The sequence below is a fragment of the Lissotriton helveticus genome, chromosome 1_1 (genome assembly GCF_964261635.1).
Source record: "Lissotriton helveticus chromosome 1_1, aLisHel1.1, whole genome shotgun sequence".
Taxonomy (NCBI): Eukaryota; Metazoa; Chordata; class Amphibia; order Caudata; family Salamandridae; genus Lissotriton; species Lissotriton helveticus.
In genome coordinates this window covers 1,905,969,690-1,905,993,115 of record NC_136057.1, presented here as the reverse complement: position 1 = coordinate 1,905,993,115, position 23,426 = coordinate 1,905,969,690, and the positions used below count along the sequence as shown (strand labels likewise).

Sequence of the window (23,426 nt, the reverse complement as noted above, 5' to 3'; positions counted from 1 at the left end):
ACAAGCAGAGATTAGTTTCTGACAACAGCATAAACATGATGACTTTGTTTCCCAAAAATAAGAATATATCTCTCAGAGTCACAGAAACAATAGATAGGTATTTCACTAAGTCAATCATGCATGCTTTGTTTCTACAGAGTTGCAGAGTAATAGAGCGACAGGCGTTTTCAATAAAAAAGGGTGTATTGAACAGTCTTTCTCATGCAAGAGAAGTGAACTGCTACAATTGTTATGCAGACTGCAAAGTATAATGCGTACAGCGTAAACAGTAATATGAAATAGTACTATAAGAGCATTGTATGGTTTCTAAGCCATATACAAATACATACATAAATAACATAGACTAAAATACTCAACTGGTGCTTCTAAAATACGTCTACCCCAGTGTACCTAACCTAAGTCTAGTACGAGGGAAGAAGTAAGTGTTGTTTAACATAGGTTTAGTTTTGCCAATAATCTACCAAAGTTTTTTCTAGGTTCTAATCAGCTCCATACCTTGTTAGAATGAAGGAGGTCTGGTATCTCTGTCTCGGGACTCGATTTCCCAACCCCCCGCAGGGGGAGCTGGAAACACTGGAGCTGGATTCTTGGCAGGAGAAAGGCAGCTTCCTGATCAGTGCGTCAGCTGGGGAGTCGGCTTCCTTCGGCACTTGCTGTAGCGAGCTGCGTCGGGCAAGTAAGTCTTCGAACTGCTCCGAACCACTATACCTTGCTAGAGCAAGTGAAGGTATATTTATACCTTGAAGGTGTTTAGGAATGCCATAGTTTGACGTAAAGTTGGCATATGAACATCAGGAAAGAGCCCCTAGGGAAAAGTTGTTCTTTGTAAAGTAACTAAGTTCTTGGGCAAATCAATATTCAAGCAAGGGGAAGTTCCCTAACTGCTTAACCTCTTGGATGCTATGGGAATTCCCCTGCTGTGCTGGGATTTCGCGATCCTCGCACATTCATGACGAGCTGGGCTCGTCATGAGCGTAGCAGGAGGCTACTGCATGACGAGCCCAGCTCGTCATGAGCGTCGAAGGGGTTAAGCTGGTTTTCCAAGAAATCGTTGTGACGTTTGGTACGGGTGGAAGTAGCCATGCCTGTATTTGGTTAGCGTGGGCTATGCCTAAATAAGGGCTTGATTTCTATGCCTATATAAGGGCAATGTGAATTGTACCTATATAAGGGCATGAATCGGGAATATTCACTCGGAGCTTAAAACGCCACACAACAGGTGGGTTTGGTCACCCCTTTTCTTGGCCAGATGCTACCTTTGTTAATGAGTCAGCAGTAGGATAGCAGCGAAAATAGATGGTGGTAAACTAACCTCACCTTCTCCTCCAGCCGCCCCAGCTGGAATACCAAGGCCTAGAGATGGCTCAGAGCACCCGGCCTGACATGGCGGCACAGTTGATGAAAGTTAAAGACAGCATACTGCAGATCGAATGAGGCTGACTGGAAGACGTTACCTGGATATTGAGGTGAAGAAGAAAAGTGATCCCCAATTACTGGGCAGTAATTAATGGACCAGTGGGGGGCTCATACAATGGTCCCAAGAGAGGAAAGTAAGCAATACATTTTGCAACTTGAAAAAGAGCAAGCCTGTCAAAGAAATAATTTGGGGACACAGGTAGCGGTTTAGCAACTTAAGTGAATTCATATCCATAAGATGCCATAACTATGTTAAAAAAAAAACAAGCATTGAAAGTCTGCATTGTCTGCATTGAGTCCGCCTGGAACCACATGCAGTGTGTGATACATACAGTGGTGGCTAGCATGGATAGGAGGTGGTGGGAGAATTAAGGTGGTGTAAAAAAAGAAAGAAAAAAGTCCCTCCTCCATCGTCCCTCTGTCGTCTCTCCCAGCCGGAAAATAAGGCTCCCAGGCTTCCCTAAGCCAATCACAACACTGCCATGCAGCACTATGATTGGTTAGAGCACCATGGTTCAGCGCTTAGGCAGGCAGTGGGAGCCTGGGCATGTTCTCCACCCAGGCTATGATAGAGCCTGGGTGGCGAACCTGCAAAGTGCGCATGACTGTTTGGCCAGGCCCAGCCAGTCGGCCAAACAGTCATTTACACTTACAGTGCGCCACCACTCTTTCCCCTGCACCTCTGTCGTCTGAGCAGCCCTGCCCAACCGCAAAGCTGCTGCAGTAGGAAAAAATAAAATTATAAAAACCTCGAATTATTGTCATTTTATTTTTCCTTTATTTCACTGCCGCAAAGCAGTGGGGCAAAGCTCCTCCACCTTAGCAGAGGAGGCACCACTGGATACATACCAGAGCAGGAGGAGGAGAGGCTCCTTTATAAACTTTACACTTGCTACATCTAAATGACAGGACAAAGTGAAACTGGAGGTGCTAAAAAATGCACAGACCGCAGAGAGACCCGAAGTATAATTGCTGGTGAGACCTGGATATTGAAGGATATATTGCCCCCCATCGCCATTGAGGTGATAGGCAGAGGTGTATACTGTTACTCCTGAATGTAAATGCACCTAGCCCCAGACCATTTTATTCTACTGAACGATGGAGCAACTGGTAAAAGCAGTGCTTAATTTGTTTTAAAAACGTACGTGCCAGGGCTCTTGTCACTAAGCTGTTATATCTTAATGCATCCTCCTCAGTGTTCCAAGTCCCTACTGCTCAGCCAGTGTGTGAGGTTACATAGAATGTTGAAATTGCTTGTGTGGGTGATGGAGCAAGGTGGAGAAAGAAAATTTTGTGTACCCCTTGTAAAATCACACTTCAATAACGTGTAATCTGAACTAATGGAGTGGTGAATGAGACTAATCGACCTAGAATAAAGAATTGGACATACATCTACACGTGGGACATTAACCTCTGCTTATGTTGCAATTATAACTAACTAATTATGTAATTTTGTCGTGTCCTGTACTAATATGCTGCTTTAATATAATAGAATGAAGCGTAAATGTGCTTTTTGTCTATGTATTTGTGGCCAGAAACTGGACCTAAAGTGAGTATATCACGCATAAATGTCGCTTATTTGCTAGGTAATTACTAATAGGGAAAACCTTAGTAAGGGGGAGGTAAACAGAAAAGGCTATTTTTCTTAAACTAATGTTTATTTGTGTTTGTTTCTATGATAGTTCCCATTCTAACTCGAGGATCCTGTGACAAAATGGAGTCACTGGTTTACTGTGACAGCAAAAGGCAGAGAGCGTGCGCAGCAGCAGAGATGAGAATGAATGCGAGCTGCTTGGGCCTGTACGGAAGGCGGTTCACGGCCGCTATGGCCTGGAAGTTTAGATGGCTGTCAAATGATGAGAGCAATGGTTCTGAACGTGAGAACTTTTCTTGAAGTTGCAAACTAAGGAAACTCGACTAGGCCGGACTATGAAAGACAATGGGGGCATTAAAAACCCCTGACAGGAAGAAAAATGTATAATGTGACGATGAGGTTATGCTCATCCATCCCCGAACTGACCAATGAGGACTCGACTTTTCTCTAAATGTTTCTCTTTTAGATAGATAGAGCTAGTGAAAAAGGTATAACAAGTGCTGATTTTACCGAGTAGAAACCCCTCTTCTTAATTTCCTCCAGAGATGCTGCTGGATTGCTGATTTTTCCTGTGATGTAAGAATCTTTCTGACTTATAAAATGTTTCCTTTGCAGGAAGTGTACGTTAGTGAGGGATTTTAGTTAGGGAGTTAGGAGAATGGATTTTGGGAACTATCTGTCTTTTGCTAATACTTGCGTTCTGAACCTTAAATGTTAACGTTTATTTCTGAAATTTTCTAAATAAATTAAATTAATTGTTTTGAACTAAAATTCCGTTTAAATGTCATTTGAAGATTAAATAAATAAAGAAAGAAAAGAGACTTTTAGACATGTTAAACTTGCTTTAAAATAATTAGATACATGGAAATTTAAGCTGGTCTTGATTATTCCTACGCCTAATTTTTCCACTAGCCGACCCATCGACCCTTATAGCGATATTTCTAAATGTATATTTTCTGATGATAAAACCATGGTAAACTCTCTAGAACAGCAGATGTAAATAGTATAAATGTTTACTTTTAACTTAGACATTTCGCTATGACACAGCAGCTCTCCATTAAAATTCACTGATCCCTAGAGTGAGGTAGAAGATTATATGTGTGTAGCTCACAGTGATATGGGCCCCACTGGTGAGTGAATGTATGTGCTGGTGTTTCAGGAATAAGTGATATGGTTTCAGAAATTATTTTTGGAGAAGCGCTGCATCATGGGAAGGAGTGTCAGTTGACCATATGGGCTCAGCACCAAGGAGGTTGTTCCTGGTGGGGCACACTTAACAGCTTACCTACTTGTAACTGAGATCTAATAAACCTTCATACAACCTACACTACAGCTACTGAACTTCATTTGAAACACTGGTGTTGATCAAAGAGAAGAAACCACGCGTGAGGAACATGCAATTAGATTATGTAGATCTGAGAACTACGGAAAAAACTAACAAGCCTGGAAGAAACTGTATCGACATAGAAACCAGGATCATCAGGAATTGACGTCTGTGAGAAGTGATTCTCCCTGGACACAGCTTCACCAGTGTTTTCTAACATCAAACAGCCTGCACTTGAGGGCATCTTTACAGACCAGCATTCGGACATCGCCGGACGTGTAGCGACTCTGCACCGCTGGGTCCGAGCTTTCCTTCTGAGCCATCGCTGAACCACCAAAGAGCGATTCTATGCCCTTTTTTGCAACCAATTTTGAAGGAATGAGCAGATTTTCAACTGTTGGGTCCTAGCCGATTAATACGGGCTGGACCATCTTACTAATGTGGATGGGACATGTCGGATATCATCCGATGAGTATGCAGTTATCCCGCTCTTGTTCTACTGGAGCTTACGCACCCAAGCTGTTGCAAGATCGTCCCTCTTTGTAGGGCTGCATATGGTACCCACCCCCGAATCACAGTCCTGAGGAAGACCCCTACGTAAGGTAATAATGACCCTACATTTGTTCGGGATTGTAACGTCGACACTGACACTTCTCTGCGAGCCAGCGTAAATTGTTCTACTGTGTTTTTCCCATTCAGCATGGCTATTATACTTTATGCAGACATTTGTGAATTTGTGGCGACATAACAAGCCATTTCTTGATGTCAATTATGAATACGTTTTTTGCACAATAATCTTACCCTTCCATACCACTTCATTCTCTCGTAAATCACTTAACTCTTCTTACAACCCCTGCTCTTTCCCATCTTCCGGGCACTTTTGCACACATTTCAAGATATTACACATATGTATTATAATGTGAAAGTGTGATTAAATAACACTGTTCCATCATTCACTCAACGTGGTCCTTTTTCATTTTACTTTTTGCTAATGTATGTTTACTGTGTTTGTTGTTAAAATATTGTCTACTGGGACCACCCTATATTGTACAGCATAAATTGTGCATCAGATTGTGAGGGTGGCTGCTGATTTGATATGATTTTAGTGGCAATGTCATTGAAGTTGTTGTGACAGTGGGAATTGAACTGGCAGCATTTATATGAAGTCGCAGAGTTCTCCCTTAAGGATTGTGACTAGGTAACTGTGAAGTATATGGAGGGCAATTGCCTGTGAGGAGTGTACGAGGGTCTACACAGCTACGTGCTGGTGTGCAAACAGGAAAGAACTGAAGTGATCTGAGGCACTGATCGGGCCTCAACGTATACTGCATGTGGAGGCGGTTAGGGACACTCTTACTGCAACTATTGTTACCATTGTGGTTGTAGTTTGAAAAATACCAAGCTTACCGGCATTGTTGTTTTTCACATATGTTGCTCTCAAGTGCGCGATCCGGCATTGAGACAATGTCATTGGAGAAAGGTCTGCTGTGAGGCGTCAGCATCCAAGAATTGGGCAGCTCCATCAACATTTCATGTTTAGAACGTAGGCACCAATTGGCAGGCTGAGTAAAGTGTTGTTAAGTTGGATCCTAGCAGCATTGTGCTGATGCTGATGGAGATCGCTCTTGTAGGCCGGTGGCATACCTGTAAAGGGCCCCATGTCTATCAAGGATGGCTCAGGGAGTAGAAAAAAAACAAGAACAAGAACACTAGAGCTCACTTTGCACACATACATCATTGTGTTGCAGCGTGCGTCGTCATTGCTAACACTGTCTAACATGGGAGGCGTTAAGCTTTAGGAAGCATCCATCTGGGATCATCGCATTACAAGGAGCCCTGCTTTGTGGACACTACCTCCTCTGTTGTCATTTGTTTGTCTATGCATTATTGATGCCTCACGGGCTCCAACATTTGTATGGAATGGGTACCGCATTTGTGAGGAAATTCGGGTGAGGAACCGCTCACCTATGTAAAGGCCTAATGATCTGACTGTGATAGAATGTTTTAATTCTGTAGTATTGTTGCAGATGTACTTTGAGATGTGTTTGTATAATAATTGTTATGTACTTATAGGGCATGTTAGCTACCAAAGAGTACTTTCATTTGTGTGCTATACATGCTTCGGTGTTGGTTATGTTGCGAATGTGAAGGTGTGTAGAGTGCTCAGTATAGCAAATATGTATTTTTGATGTAAGGAGCTGCTGGTGTACATTATGTGATGCCTTGTCACATGTTTTACTGAACATTCATAGCATGCAGTGTTGGGTAATGCTGTTCTGGGTTGCTGCAAGGTGAATATTTTGAGAATGCTTAGAGTTGAGTGTATTGTTCATGAAGATTATTCTGTGATGTTGCCTCTGTTTGGTTTACTTGTGCCAGTTTTTCTTTTCCCCTCGTGTGTCTGTGCATGAGGTTAGTCCTCATTTGAGACCATAATGAAAAAGAATGTATTTGTATTTCTGATTTAATGTTGTCAATACTTCCTAAAAGGCAAGAATGTAGGGGCATTGTACTGTGTAAACCCAAGATTTTGATTTGTCCTAAGGATTGAGGATGTAGGGGCAGTGTGTAAGCCCAAGGTGTTCATCCTTCCTAAGAGGTAAAGGGTGTAGGGGTAGTGTGTATGCTAGAGGTTGTCCATCCTTCCTAAGGAGTAAGAATGTAGGGGCGTTGTGTCAGCCCAAGGGGTTCACCCTTCCTATGGGGCAAAGGGTGTTGCGGCAGTGTGTAAGCCGAAGGTTGTCCATCCTTCCTAAGGGGTTAGGATGTAGGAGCTGTATGTTAAAGCCAGAGTTGTAGAGTTGCCATCCTTCCTAAGGGGTTTCGGATGTAGAGGGAGTGTGGTTAGCCCAATGTTTTAAGGCTGTATGTTGTTACACCCTATTGCAATAGAGTGTGGAAGAAGCTCCGGTCCTCTTTGAGTGTCTGTGTTGTGGAGGAGAACAGGTAGTGAGTGTTCCTGGTGGATAAGTAGAGAAGAGCTGGGCTATCTGTACAATGGTATTGTAATTGTGTGGGACGTATTTAATGCTTGTGGAATCTACCCTCTTACATTTTACTAGATTTTCTTTTGTTCACTAAAAGGGGAAGATGGTGTGCTGTAACCTGTGTATGCTGCAATGCATTCTTTCCTAGTGCTCTGTTCTATTGTTGGGATTTTAATTACAGGATTATATCATTGTGGTTTTAAGTGCTTTGATTTTTAGTGTATCCAATTTCATGGATCCGTTTCATCATTTACCCTCTTACGTCTCATTATATTTTCAATTGTACTTTTCTTTATTGTATTTTTATAAAGAAGGGAGATGTGTTATATTTTAATGCATCTTCCTCAGTGTTCCAAGTCCCTGCTGCTCAGCTAGTGTGTAAGGTCACGTAGAATGTTGAGAGTGTTTGGGTGGGCAGGAGAATGTAGATTTGGGTAATGTTGTTCTGGGTTGCGAGCTTGCAAGTGTGACAGTTCAGACTATTTGAGGCCCTCAAAACTATAAGAATGGCTTGGGCGGCATGGAATAGTCCTTTAAATGTATATTGAGTAATAATGAATTACTGTTGTGGTCATCTCTAAATTAGCCAGACAAGCTCCACCTTGTGGCAAACTGTCACAAGCACCGGTGTTGACAATTAACTCCTTAACCGCGGTGCAAATTCCACCGCTATAGTGCGGGAGTTCTATTGAGTGGGTCGGGCCGCGTCGGCCAATGGACGTGCGCAGCACTACCAATGTAGTGCTCGCGACGGCCGTTGGCCGGCGTGCATGCAACAGGTTAAGTGCCAGTGTCGAGCACCTTAAACTACCGGCTCAAATTTCCACTTTTGCCTACCTTATTTGCTCTTGAATTGAACCCCTTGTAGATTGGATATGCGGTGATGATTCAATCAGAGTATAGAAATGGAGTAAAGAGTGGGACAAGCAATTATCCCTATATTCAGATGATATCTTATTGTATACGGCCAAACCAGAAAGCTCTCTGGACAGGTTAAGATCAGTATTCAAAACAAATGGTAGATGCTAATCATTTTGTATAAACTTGACAAAATTCCATCTGTTCCCCCATGGATCATCAGTGCCATTAGTGAGATTACCTATGACACTTAGAATTGACTATGGGCATTTTAATTATTTTGGATTATGGACGTCATCTACTTAGAGAGGCTATATACGGACATTCTGAATCACTTTCCAAGCGATCTACCATTCACAGTTTCATTTTGGAAGAGGATGCGACTTTCAGTGATGGCACATATTGCTTTATTTCAAACAATGCTCTATCAGAAATTCTTGTGCCTAAAATATTCTGCAAATAATTAGATGACCTTATGAGGTAGTTGCTTTGGAAAGATGGGGCACCTTGAATAGCACTGACTACGATTTAGGAATCCAAATATGAAAGTGGGATAGCTCTCCCTAATATTAGACTATACAGAGAAGTGCCAAAATGAATAATTGAAAATGAATGGGCATTCTCCTCACATGATGACCCAACATTGAGGTTGAATAGATATACAAACAGCAAGAAAAGGGTATATGTAATTTCTATACGGAGGTAGGCTGATAATAAATGCTCAACCCATAGATACAGACTTAATGGTAAAACTTTGAATGGAACGTGTTAGAAATTGAGTTTCTGTTTCGCAGAGGTGTTCACCCTGTACAAGCAGGAATCAAAATCCTCGTCAGGTAAGTCACAACACACCCTAAATTGTCCTGTGCTCACCCTATTGTAGGATGGCACAGAGTAGGCAGGCTTAATTTAAGAGGCAATGTGTAAAGTATTTGTACAACACTTCACACAGTAACACATTGAAGACACCTCAAATAGGGCTGAATTTTATAAATAGAAAAAGACCAAAATGCCAAAAACCTAATAAGTCGAAGTTGAGATATGGATTTTTAAAGAATAAATGTTAAATAGCTCTTAGAAGCAATAAGCACTTAAATGGGTTAGCTGGTCGTGCTGGACTGGAGCAAAGTCAAAAGTTCAGGCCGACCACAATGGATTGCAGGCCGGATACAAGGACTACCTTGGGGCTGCTGAACTAAATTACCTTGATCCGGGCTTGCGTCAACGTCAAAGAAGATAATAGGTGCATCCAAATCCATGCGTTATGTCATGCCACACAGTAGGCGAGATGTGTAGAGACTCTTATGCAATGGCGGCAATGCGTCATTTTCCAGTGTCAGGCACCAGTTCCGTAGGCAATGCCTGGCTACTGTTCCCGCTAGAGACGATGTGCTGATTCCAAAGGTGTTTTGCTGGTTCTGAGTATGATGTGCCGGCTCCGTTCCATGCTTGACTGAGTATATCAAGTTCCGATCCATCCTTTAAGGAAAACGGGCTGCATTAAAAAAAAACTGCTTTATTGACAAGCAGACCCAAACATGGAGGTCTGCTAAGCCCAACAGGCCACCTTCCCTGGGAGGGCCAGCCATTCCCAATGAGGTCGCAAATTGCAAGTGGCTCATTAATATTCATGAGCCTCGCATTTTGAGACCCCCATTGGGAATTGCAATCAGTATCTCTGACACTGTAGTACATTGTAAATTGCGACAACAATATCAAAAGAACTGTATATCCTAATCCTTTAAGCAGAAGGGTTGGTTTCACACATTTGTGTAAACCAAATTAAGGTTGTTTTTTTTGGGTGTTGGAAATCCTTGTTTTTCGTTTTTTGTTTTTTTAATGTATATTGTTGTTTTGTAAAGGGATCTCTGTATGTGCTCCCCTTGGGTTCCATTTCACATGGGATATGTTGTAATGTGTATATGTCTTTGAATAATACATGCTAAATATCACCACAACTGCTTTTATGCTCTGAATTATTACTTGTGTGTGATCTCAGTGTTGAGCTTTCCCTAAACTGCATCCTAGTTTGTTTTCATTTATGTGATTGGTTTTGTTCATTCAAGTATGCAAATATTCTTCCAAAAAGAACCGCTGTTGTGTAAAAATAATTTTAAAGCCCTGGTTCTTTTTGAGTAGGGTAGCCTTTGTGTTTTTATAAATTAACGCAGGCCCACTAGTAGCATTTAATTTACAAGCCCACGGTATATACAGTGCACTTTACTAAGGACTGATAAGTAAATTAAAATTGCCAATTGTGGTTAAGCATGGTGTCAATTAGGGGTCCCTAGAGGTCTCAGCTGCGACCTTTAGCTTGTCCATTGCTACCACTGGCGGATTCCCTGCGACCCCTAATTTACAGGTCTCAGTGTGAGATGTATGATGTTACAACGCATACTTTTACCACGCATACCTTTACAACGCGGTTTTTACCACGCATACCATTACAACGCATAGCGCTTAGAGGTGCTGGATAGTGGTAAGTATAATTTTCTATTCCAACTCCAGTCCCCGTGGACACTAGGGAAGGTGTTGGATAGAAAATTAAACTTATTCCCTATCCTAGAGCGCCCCCCGGCGCAATGCGTTGTAATGGTATGCGTGGTAATACCTGCGTTGTAATGGTAGTGCGTTGTAAACATTTCGTTGTAAACGTTACATACCCTCAGTGTGTCATGATTTTATGAAAAACATAAGAATTTCCCTGTAGTGCGGCCTGCTTGTCTTGAAAACACTGAACTTAGCTACAGCTACTGAAAACATGTTTAGAACATTCGCTTTTGGTTTGGTTTTCTGTCAGTGTTAAGTGCTAAATTGCAGTGCTCCCCAAACAAGTTACTAACAGGTCACGAGTTCAGTAAAGAAACAGTTATTAGGAGCCTGGCGCCATAGAGATGGATGTCTCAGAGTATGCATGTGTGTTTGTTGGAACGTGAGTGAAGCTGACCAAAACGCAAGTGGCTTTAAGAGTTGCACTGCCAAACTAGAACTACTCTTAAGATCAATCGCAAGGAGGTCAATCAACACACTGCGTGCGCTTATTTTTCAGAGCAATATAGGGCACATTTTCAGTTTAATCAGTGCTGAAACAAGAGCCAAGCATTTTTATGAAAATGGAGCACCCATAAAATATTACTATGAGACATGCACAGTGGGCATTTCAAGTTAGCTATATTCAGCATCTTAAGGGTTAACAGAGTAAAAATGTTATTACCATGAGTTGATAACACTGATATCCGTGCTTAGAAATTGCAGGATGTGGATTGAAGCGCTGTATAAAAAAAAGTTATTACTAACAATAATAGTAATCATATTCATATTAATTTGTACTTTAGGCAGCATTTGGTACCTGGAAACGAAATTATACTTTGTGAAATATGCTACCTTCACTTGTCCAGAAATCACTGAAAATACAAACAGATCCTGAAAACATTTAAAACTGTTCAACAGGCTTTTCTGGTGTGGCTCTGTTATTATTATGATTATGATTGTGATTCTTCTTCTTCTTATTATTAATATTATTGTTATTGTTATTGAAATTATTGTTGTTATTATTAGGAATAATCATGAAAACAATCATTGTACCCATGGTGTGGGTCCATGAAGCCAATGTGCAGACTGATTTTGAGACAGAGAAGAGTCTGCACATATGCTTTTATAAGATTGTATCAGGACATGTCAGGCTGCACTTGTTCGAATAGAGGCTGTGTCTGGGGAAAAAGGATGTTCTGGCTGAGCGTATGAATGTTTTGCCTGGGCATATAATGATGCAATTTTTTTTAATCAATATGTTTATTAACATTTTCTTAATTACAAAAAGTGACACTGTTGAGCAGCAAAACGTAATAGCATATCCAATGTGACGTCAGCATCATACATGAACGACAGTGGTGGACAATCAAATAATTGTAGCATATTTTTATAGATTATCATGGGCCCCTTCCTGTTGCGCAACCCGTACACCATAGGGGATCATTGTGAGTCAGAGAGTGAAAGTTCATAATGTGCTAGCCATGACTTCCATATTTTCCACAACTTTTTGCGGCAACCCCGTGCTTTATAAGTCATCTTTTCCCCCAACATATACATATCCATGCTTTTTTTCCATTCAATCAGAGATGGGTTCGCCGCTGCCCCTCATACCTTGGCCAAGTCGCGTTTCGCCACCACTAGTCCTAATTGAAGTAGGGTTAACTTTGGTTTGGGGAGATCAATTTCAGTGTATTTTCCCAGTAGAACAAACTGAGGACAGAGTGGAATCGTCTCACCCAGGACATTTCCGAACTCCTCTAACAGGCTGATCCAATACCGTTGGATCTGAGAGCAGTCCCAAAATGTGTGAAAGAATGTACCTGCCGACCCCCTACAGCGCAAACAATCAGGTGTTTCCGCCCTTCCTATGTGGTGCAGTCGTGGCCTGTCATAGTACCCTCTGTGCAGATATTTAAATTGAATCAGTCGGAGCCTGGACCTAATAGCCACTTCTCTGGGGTGCTACTGCGCCATCTCCCAATCTAAGTCTTCCATCTCACCCAGGTCTGTCTCCCATTTTGCCTGCAGTTTCTGCAGAGTGTCTGGCTTATTATTAATGAGTGTCCTATATGACCAGGAAACAGCCTTCTCCACGAGTTCCCCCATTAGGAGTCACCCCTCCTGAGGTGCATACTTAAGAATGTCAGTGGTGTCTATGTGTTGCACTCGCCATGCATGAGTCAGCTGTATGTATTTGCAGTATTGAGGCTTATTCATGTTATATTCAGCTGAAGATGTGAGAACGTAACCAGCTCTTTACGGTGTATTATGTCCTTAAGCTGCGAAATGCCTGGTAAATCCCATTGCTGGAAACCTTGTAGTTTTCCGATTTCCTGAAGCTGGTTACCTACCCAAAGCAGGGTTTCCTTAATGACTCGGCCATCCCATTTCATTTGTCGCTCGGCCTGTTCCCAGGCTGTCATTACAATCTGTGTCGCCGTCAGGAGTTGGGCAGCACCCTTACACCCATATATGTAATGTGTGTATGGGCGCTTGGTAGACTGTGTGCATTCAAGTACGTACGTGGGGTGATCTCTCTCTATGTGTTGCCATTCGTTCACAACAACTAAATGGGCCACCCAATAATATGCCCGAAGGCCAGGCAGGGAGATATCGCCATTATACTGATTACGTTGTAACGTCGCCAGTGCTATCCTTGGTGGCTTCTCGCAACACAGAAACTTACGGAGCAGGTCATCAATTTTATTGAACCCCTCAACCGGTATGAGCTCGTAGGTATTCTGAAGCACATACAGAAATTTGAGGGGCACTATCATTTTATATAGTGCTGCCCTGCCTAGCAACGTCAGTGGCACAGTCTTCCACCTGTCGAAGTCTGCTCGAAAATCCCTGAGCACCCTGTGAAGATTGTGGTCCAACGCCATTGTTGTGTTTGTTGTAACGTAGATCCCTAGATATTTTATGCCTTCCCGTGCCAGCTGGAGTTGGCTGGGGCCAACATTATAGCCGCCACTCTTGCCTACCGGATACAAGTACGATTTCCCCCAGTTAATTTTGTATCCCGCATGTTTACCATACGTCTCACAGCTGTCCATTATTGCGTGGAGTGTCATCTCCGGGTTCGTGACATACATTAATATGTCATCCGCATATAAGGATATGCATTCATCGGATTCAGCATCTTCTCTTTGCCTAAATCCTGTGATGTCCGGGTGCAGTCGGATCACACAGGTGAGTTGTTCCAACACAAGAGCAAAAAGCAAGGGTGATAATGGGCAACCCTGTCGAGTGCCTCTGCCTATTGGGAATTCCCATGACACTACTCCATTGACTCTAACCCTGGCCACAGGTTTCTTATAAAGTACAGCAATCCATCGACCAAACCCAAACTCCTCCAGAACAGACATAAGAAAAGGCCAGTGGACGGTGTCAAATGCCTTTTTGGCGTTAAGGGAGAGGACAAGGTTTGGATCTTCCCTGTCATGAACCACTTCTAACCAATTATGTAGCCTCCTCAGGTTGAGCCTTGTCGATTTTTTGGGCATAAAGCCGGACTGATCCCTATGAATGAGGCCAGTAATTACAACGGTGAGCCTGTTTGCTAATATTCTGGCTAATATCTTGGGCTCCATGTTTATGATGGAGATAGAGCGATGTGAGCTACACGCCTGCAGTGACCTGTCCTTTTTGGGAAGTACTTCAATCGTGGCCCTACCCAAATCTCAGGGGAGGCTTCCTGTCTTATGCGCCTCTAAATATAGTTGGAGGAGGTGTGGGCTAAAAAGCGTTGCACGTTGTTTAAAGAATTCTGGGGGTAGACCATTAGGTCCAGGGGCCTTCCCAGTTTTTAGTTGGCCAATCGCTGACGCGATTTCTTCCTTCGTGATTGTGTCATCCAATGTCTTGGACTCATCGTCCGTTAATTTGGGGAGCTGTATTTCTTGAAGATACTCTTGTATGTGTGACATCTCAGCTAGGTTACGTTGCATGTAAAAGGCTTCTTAATAGTCTGCCACGGTGTTGACTATTGTGATTGGGGTCAGATGAGTCCGACCATCCTCCGCTTGTATCTGCGAGACTCATCTACTGTCAAGATCCTTCTTGCTAAGCCATGCCAAAAACCTACCAGTCTTGTCACCTAGGTCATATAGGCGCTGATACGTGGCATGTATCACATTTTGTGCGTCTTTTTTTGCCAATGAAAGATATTTTTGTCGGAGAAGATGTAGACTGCATAGCATGGAGGGATCACTACCCCCGCTCGCCTGTAACTCGAGCTGCAGCAGTTGGGCTTCCAACCCTGTGATGACCTCTTCCTCTTTCCTTTTTTTGTGTGCTATAATGTTTTGTGCCCTATCTCTTAGCGCCAGTTTGTACGCCTCTCATAGTGTGATGACAGAATCCACCGACCCCACATTCTCACTAAAATACAACTCCGTGTTCACCCGCAGCTCCCTAGGAACCTGAGGGTCTTTGAGTTCCCCCGGGTTTATTTTCCATTCCCCATTCTGTCAACGCAAATGGGTACCCACCGTTAGCCGCAAGGGTGAATGTTCTGAGAGGCCCAGTGCCAAATATTCTACCTTGTGTACCTTCCCAAGTTCCCCCACTGGAGCAAATATGTATTCTATCCTTGAAAAGGCTTAGTGCGCCCTGAGTAAAAGGAATAGGCCCTGATCTGAGGATGCTGTCTACACCATGTGTCTGTGAGGGCTAATGTATCGGCAAACTGTTAGAGCGGTGTCTCTTTGGGGTTCCCTGTTGGGACAGTCGTGCGGTCACTCGTACGGTCCATTACATCGTTAAAGTCTCCCCCTATAATATGCACATCAGACCCAGCCTGAAATAAAATTGCTGCAAGCTCGTCCATTATTTGCCTCTGTAGCTTGGGTGGTGCATATACACTAATAAAGGTAATGTGTCTTCTATTCCATACTCCTTTGATCGCCACATATGTGCCGTTAGGATCTGTCCAAGTGCTTTCTATTCTAAAGGGTGGTTTTTCCTGATGAGTATTGCCATGCCCCTGTGGAGAATCCAGCATGAGCCATAGTTTAATAAGCACCTCTGCCCAGGAACTCACATTGCGTGTCTTTCAAGTGTGTCTCTTGTAGGAGAATGACATCTGGTTTCAACCTTTCAAAATATGCGGCCACCAGTCCCCTCTTAACCTTGCTTCCCATCCCGTTCACATTCCAGGAGAGGATCGAGTACGTTCCTGTATTAGATGTAGCCATTGTGATGGTGCACTGTGTCTAACTCATCCTCGGGTCCCTTTCCCCCTCCTCACTTTCGTCGATTGCGCAATAACATGATGTATGCTACCTCTTCGCATTGCCACCTAGCTACAATGTCACCGAGTGTGCAATTTCTCAAAACAAAACAACCCCCCACCCCAAACATGAAGTCCAAAAAAGCGAACAACACCCATCATGCCCCCCTCCCCACACTCTGCAGGCACCCCCACCACCCCCAATTTCGTCAACGTGACAACACTTGTGCGGGAAACCACCCCTAAGTCTGTAACCCCCCCCTCTTCCCTATTCACTCAACCAGAATGCCGTAATATTGATGCAATTTAACCTAAGATTTTATGTCTGGGCATTTGAGAATATATCCAGAAACATGATGATTGTACTTGAGCATTAGATGGTTGCGCCTTTGATGGACTGCCCCTTTACTGATCCTTGTTGTTCCTCTGGCATATAATGCATCTTCCTACTTTAAATATGGGACCCACACTTGCTTCAAGGCGGCCCTGAAGTGCACGCACTACCCCTTCACCTGCCTGAACTGCAGCTACACCAGCCTCAGAGCAGCCAAACAACCCTCCAAGAAGGACCTCAACCACCTCCGATGCATCCTACTGAACACCCGCTCCGCACGCAAACATGCCGTCGAGCTCTGGGACCTGCTCGACACAACATCCCCGGACGTCGCCTTCCTGACAGAGACATGGATGAACGACTCCTCCTCACCCGACATTGCCATAGCCATCCCAGACGGCTACAAGGTCACCCGCAGAGACCGCACCAACAGAGTCGAAGGAGGAATCGCTATTGTTCACAAGAACAGTATCTGGATCTCGACCAGCACTGTGGACACTCCCAGCACCGCCGAACACATGCATTTCCAGATCCACACAGACCCCAACTCCACCCTCAGAGGCACCCTCGTCTACAGACCCCCCGGACCCCGACCCCAGTTCAGCGACTCATCCATTCTCCTCAGAGACCTGAGCTTTCACCTTGAGAACAACAATGACAGCAACTCGACAACCCTGATCGATAACCTCTCCAACCTCGGACTGAGGCAACTCGTCACAACACCTACCCACTCCGCTGGCCACACGCTTGACCCCATCTTCTCCGCTAGCCCCCACGTCTCCTTCTGCCCACCACCGAACTCCTCTGGACCGACCACCACTGCATCCACTTCCCCTTCCAGAAACCCACCACACACTACCACACCCAACAGATCCCTCGCTGCTACTGGAAAAAAATCACCGAAGACCAACTAAACGCAAACCTCGCTCTCAGCCCACCCACCGAACCCTCCAACACCGACGATGCTGCCCACAGCCTCACACGCTAGATCGACGACTGCACCAACACACTCGCCCCGCTGAAGAAACCCCCCCCACAGAGACACCAGCAAGAGGGCCAGCTGGTTCACCCCAGAACTCCTAGCCTCCAAGCGAGCCTGCCGGAAACTAGAGAAGAAATGGCACAGCGAACAGACTCCGGACAGCCACGCAGCCCACAAGGCCACCATCCACAACCACCATCATCTCATCAGGACTGCCAAGAGGACCTCCTTCAAAGACCGCCTCAACATCATTGCACACAACAGCATGGAGCTCTTCAACATCGTGAAAGAACTCTCCAACCCCAGCTCAAACACCAACGACATCCCGCCATCAGAAGCCCTGTGCGTCTCCCTTGCCACTTTTTCCCACCGCAAGATAGCAGACATCCACGACAGCTTCATGACCCAGACAGCCCCTACAGACAGCAACACAACAGACTCTCCGCACACCATTGACCACAACCCCCTGCTAGCCTGGGCCAGCGTGAGCATCAATGACACCATCAATACCATGAGCACAGTCCACTCCGGCTCCCCGTCAGACCCATTCCCGCACCACATCTTCAACAAAGCCAGCAGCTCCATCGCACCCCACCTGCGCAACATCATCAATCTCTCCCTCAAGACTGCAACCTTCCCAGAGGGCTGGAAACATGCCAAGATCACGCCCTACTAAAAAAAACCAAGGCAGACCCTAGAGACCTCAAGAACTTCCGGCCCATCTCTCTGCTCCCGTTCCTGGCCAAGGTCATCGAGAAGATCGTCAACAGACAGCTAACCCAATACCTCGAAGAAAACAGAATCCTGGACCCCTCTCTGTCAGGGTTCCGCAGCAACCACAGCACCAAAATCGCCCGCATTACCGCCACTGACGACATCAGGACCATGCTGGACAATGGTGAGACCGCAGCCTTCATCCTCCTGGCCCTCTCCGCCGTCTTCGACACCATCTACCACCGCACATTACGCGCATGCCTCCACGCCGTAAGGATCCAAGACAAAGCCCTGGAATAGACCACCTTCTTCCTCTCCGGCAGAACCCAGAGCGTCCGCCTCCCCCTTTCCGATCCAAAGCCTCCGAGATCATTTGCGGCGTACCCCAGGGATCCTCCTTCAGCCCGACACTGTTCAACATTTACATGGCCCTGCTTGCACACGTCGCCCGACATCACGACCTCAACATAATCTCCTAAGCCGACGACACTCAACTGATCCTCTCCCTCACCAAGGACCCCATTACTGCCAATGCCAACCTCCACGAAGGATTGAAGGCCGTTGCCGACTGGATGAAGATCAGCCGACTGATGCTGAACTCAGACAAAACGGAGGTCCTCATCCTCGGCTCCAACCCATCAGTCTGGGAAGACTCCTGGTGGGCGACGGCACTGGGGGCAGCAACGACACCCACCAACCACGCATGCAACCTGGGAATCATCTTCGACTCAACGCTCTCCATGACCAAGCAAGTCAACGCTGTCTCCTCCTCCTGCTTCAACACCCTCTGCATGCTTTGCAAGATCTACAGGTGGATCCCGACAGATACAAGAAGAACAGTCACCCAGGCCCTCGTCAGCAGCAGACTCGACTACAGAAACGCCCTCTACGCAGGAGCCCCGACCAAGCTCATCAAATTACTGCAATGCATCCAAAATGCCTCGGCACGACTGATCCTCGATGTCCCATGCCACAGCCACATCACCCCCCACCTGAGAAACCTGCACTGGCTGCCCGTCAGCAAGAGGATATCCTTCAAGCTCCTCATATACGCACACAGGGCACTCCACGAGACCGGCCCAGCCTATCTCAACAGACGACTTTCCTTCTACATCCCTAACCGCCAGCTTCGCTCCACCGACCTCGCACTCACCACCGTCCCGCGCATCTGAAGAACAACCACTGGCGGGAGATCCTTCTCCCACCTCACTGCCAAGACCTGGAATACCCTCCCACTGAGCCTACGACAGACCCAAGACCTGCTGACCTTCAGGAGACTTCTCAAGACCTGACTGTTCGATCAGTAGAGGCCCCCCTCCCCTCCCCAGCGCCTTGAGACCCTCACAGGTATGTAGCGCGCAGTACAAATGGTTGATTGATTGAGTGAGCACGGGAGTCACGTTTGGGCATACTTGTCACATACTTATTCCTGGCTGCAATTCAATGTGTTATTTTTTTGCCCACCATGCCACCTCAGGCAGGAACCATTCATATGCAAATCACCCTTGGTCTACTCCTCTAGGAACAGTACTGCCTGATATGACCAATACCCTGTGGATGGGAACATAAGCAAACTCAGACTGCCATATCCATGTCCTATTTGACACCATGTACACCTGTGCCCACCTTGGTAGTGAGTCCCAGGTCATGTGGACCCCAGCAGGCCACCATTGCCATGATTTTAGTGATTTCAAATGGGTCGCAAATTGAACCCACCTCATTAATATTCATGTGGTTGGTCAATTTGTGACACACTAGGAATCGCTAAATGAAACTCATGGAGTTTCATACATTAAGAATAGCGATTACCTAGTAGTGATTTGCAGAAAATCGTAACTAGAAAATTGTTATTTCCAAAATGGATACATGTGGCTCACAGTCTTTTCTATGACGGCCCTTACTCCATCAGGCCATCGGAGATGTTTGGCCACAGTGTTGACAGAGTAGTCTCCACCATTACCAAACTATGGTCCACCCACATCTAAATTCGGTGGGCAGGCTATTCCATTGGTGGTAAGTAACTACATTGCCATTGCAATGGAGTTTGCTTTCTAGCAACATTAAATGAAACCAAGTAAGTTAAGGTGAGGAAACCTGAGGGACATCTTAACCGACACATGATCCTGTGGCTGCTCATGGTACTTCAGACTGTCTGTTTCTGTCTTATCTCATTCCCCTTTCCCTCTCTCAGGTGTATCCTTTTCTGCATTTATATGGTACTCAACGAAGCAGTGAGAGAAGGAATGGTGGATCTCCAGCACTCCTGCAAGATCAGAGCAGAAGAGGTTTCAGGTTAGCGTGTAACCTTTTCACAAAGTCCTTTTAAAGTTCCCTGCAGCCATTTTGACAATCTTTGTCGATTTTGCCTATCAATTTCATGCCAAGATTCACAGCAGGGGATGACTCTTGTTCCATGGGTGCTGGTATATAGGGTTGCAAAAAGTTACCCATAAATAGTCCATTGCTTCAGTGTTGGAGCCAGTCCTAACAGAAGCACATGGTCATGATTTGCTTTAACATGAATTGAGAGGGTATATAGCATCTAACTTTTGAGCCTTACTGGCTACCATAAAGGAATCTCACCCTGCTTAATTCTGCAATACAGCAGTACAACATTATTAGTCTGGGGATTGGTGTTTGGAGTGGGAGTAGTGGGCACGACAGGCCTCCTCTTGTGTTTCCCTGTGCCTGTAGAATGCACTGTCTTAGTTGCTGAAACACATCTATAATCTTTTGCAGCATGCTTTTTATAAACTACTAACTCTTGTCAATTTCTTGCCAGGTGAGGATGTACACCACCAATGCCGGTTATATCTGCTCTGGTGGCATTGCTGGACTCCCTCCATGCAGTTTCCATAAAATTCAGTCATCTACCTTGCAACCAGTTCATGTGTTTGTGTTCTGAGTATGTAAACAGCACCTCTGTTAGAAGTAATTGTGTTGGGCAGGTGAGCTAGCAGAAGTGTTTGTTTGAATGATAGACACAGGATTTGCCCCTATAACGAATGTGATCTCACTCCCTGCTAGCATGGAACTATTGCTGTCAAGTGGGCTGTAAGTGCAGAGTGCACATTCTTGGGAATACCTACTTCATCACTTAGGTTAACAAACACACAGGGACTGGGCAATATCTTAAGTCTTCTTAGTAGCTTCAAAACTTAACAAGCCTTCTTGAGAGAAGAGGACTTTTTTTTACTGATGGTAAAAAGCATTTATTAGCACCTATTGATGTCTCTGATATGGTACAGTGTGACTGTAACCTGGAATGCTTGCCTTTATAGCGATACCAGGAAAAAAAAACCTGTATGGCTCTACTGGTCCGTGCCCCTTTTTGCATGAGCACAGCCAGTTAGAGTAATGGAACATGGACATGTATTTGATACCCACCCGTTGGGCTATACAGAGTGGAAAAAATGTGTTTAGAGAACAACATACCAGAAAGAGAGATTTTGCAGATCTACTCCATTTCAGACCCACCCACATCAGTACACACACATACTGAAAGTTGTGATAATAGGGATTTATTAAACCCTAATTTACCATTGGATGAATGACTTAGAATTTGGATATATGACTTAGATCACCATGAAAATAATGCAAATACTAACAATGGTGTATAATATTAGGGTGAAAAGAATGAAAAGACCAACATTATATATTGCAAGTTATTAGAAATCCTATCCTACTTCTGTCTCTAATCTCCAACTTACATAAGATTGCCCACATCACTTGCTATGGCCCACTGGTTTGGGCCGTTGGTTTATCAGCGGGAGCATGGTTGGACAAGCTGGACTCCATTCATATAGATAGTCCTTTCCCTTCTCATCTGCTGATACTAGGTTATTCTTTTGCATCTAGATATGCTGCTTTCCTGGTGAGGATGACATAGCAATGTGTTGCTAGGTGAGGGTAATTGGCAACCTTTCACTGGGTGCGGTTGGTTGGCAGCCCTTCCCTGGGTTAGTCACTAACAGGTTTCTGGGCAGGATGCCATGGTAGAGATTTATGGGAACCTGCTGTTGGTTAATAGCTCATATAATTATAGGCAGAATGCAAGTCATGTGAACTTTACTCTGTTCAGAAAAAAAACATATTGTATGGCAATATTCACACAACCAAATATAAATCATTAGGTCCGAAAGGTTTAGGAGATAGCTGATGAGGGTAATTCATGCGGCATGATACCCTACAATACAGGTTACTGTGTATCATGTAAGAAGGCAGAAAACAGTGCACAATTGGTGAAAAGGGAGAAAATAGGAACGAAAACCCCCACAGGGGGTGAAACCACACCGCATTTGGAGTTGCCAATGGATTGCTGGCAAACCTTTGTTACTCAGAACACATACATTTCTTCAATCTACCTCTGCTCTTCTTCTGCTGGAGCTATGTGGATATGAGGAAGATACCTCAATTTCAAGTTGTCTTGACTGAGTGTAACAGTAATCTTTCATAACTATGCCCTTGTTGGAAGTACAGAGCTCCCCAGGCATCTTCAGGGATGCTAGAGCAGGCTTGATTGACAGGCTTGAATTACTGTGACACTTTTGAGCCATGGCATCAATTCAGGACTTGTGTACTGCTGTCTGTGTCAGCTTTCATCAGGCATCTAGGTGCACTGTTCTCAAAGGTCCTACGAGCACCTTTTATTGAAAAGGGTTACCAATTATTCACCAATAGCTCAATACATAAATGTAGACGGAACCTCACAGGAAATTGGATCAGCTAGGAATATTAGCAGAATTCATCTTCTGGGAAAAAGCAAATGTAAAGAAGAGGAGATGATGTCAATCAATTGATAGAAAGATAGAAGTAAACAAAGCAAAGAGACAGAGAAGTCCAAGTACGATGGACAGTGGGGACCTCCTGGACCTGCTCTTCACCACTCGTGTCTTCATTGGTTTTAGCATCCGCTCCCACTTGGTCATGATGGCATTCCGAGCTCCATCCCACTTCCCCGGCCCAGTCAGGCGGTACTGTGGTGAAGTGCAGCAACTGAAGAATACTTCCAGCGCCAGCCTGGGGTCACTTAGAAGTAGACGGAAGAAGTTGGGCTTGACACCGATCTCTGAAGCAATCTCATCAACATATTCGATTATGTCGACTTGAAAGGCATTACCTTTGAGAGTTCCATACCTTAATCAAAGAATATTGTTTATTTTAGTATTATTTTACTAATTATATTTTAAGTTCATAATATCATATGGCATATGTTAATTCATAACATGTAAACGTGATCAACCACAGGTATTACTAAAAGACTGTAACTCAGGTCATTCTTTTGGGGTAGAAACTTTTCGATGCAGATTATATTATGCTTAAAACGTGGCAGTTATCTTTTGATCCCCACTGAAAATTCCAACACCTGGTGTCTTTTAATGAAAAGTCTGAAGAGTATTAAGAACATTGCTGCACAATGGGTTTACAGGAGGGCTAGACCCATGTCAGGTTT

General features: G+C 44.5%; 1 protein-coding gene and 1 long non-coding RNA gene across 3 annotated transcripts in view; one reads left to right on the top strand and one right to left on the bottom strand.

The window, feature by feature from the left end:
- The window catches only part of LOC144754755 (uncharacterized), a 194,677-nt gene extending 173,757 nt beyond the window's left edge, over window positions 1-20,920 (top strand). The window contains exon 4 of the long non-coding RNA XR_013594764.1: window positions 20,166-20,920. This is a non-coding gene — a long non-coding RNA (uncharacterized LOC144754755). The remainder of the gene's footprint in view (window positions 1-20,165) is intronic.
- A 559-nt stretch (window positions 20,921-21,479) lies between these two features.
- LOC144754727 (dimethylaniline monooxygenase [N-oxide-forming] 2-like) overlaps window positions 21,480-23,426 on the bottom strand; it is a 400,207-nt gene continuing 398,260 nt past the window's right edge. For both annotated transcript variants that reach the window (XM_078642888.1, XM_078642897.1), the window contains exon 9: window positions 21,480-23,110. In XM_078642888.1, coding sequence (XP_078499014.1) covers window positions 22,762-23,110 — 349 coding nt within the window. In that variant the 3' untranslated portion in view covers window positions 21,480-22,761. The remainder of the gene's footprint in view (window positions 23,111-23,426) is intronic.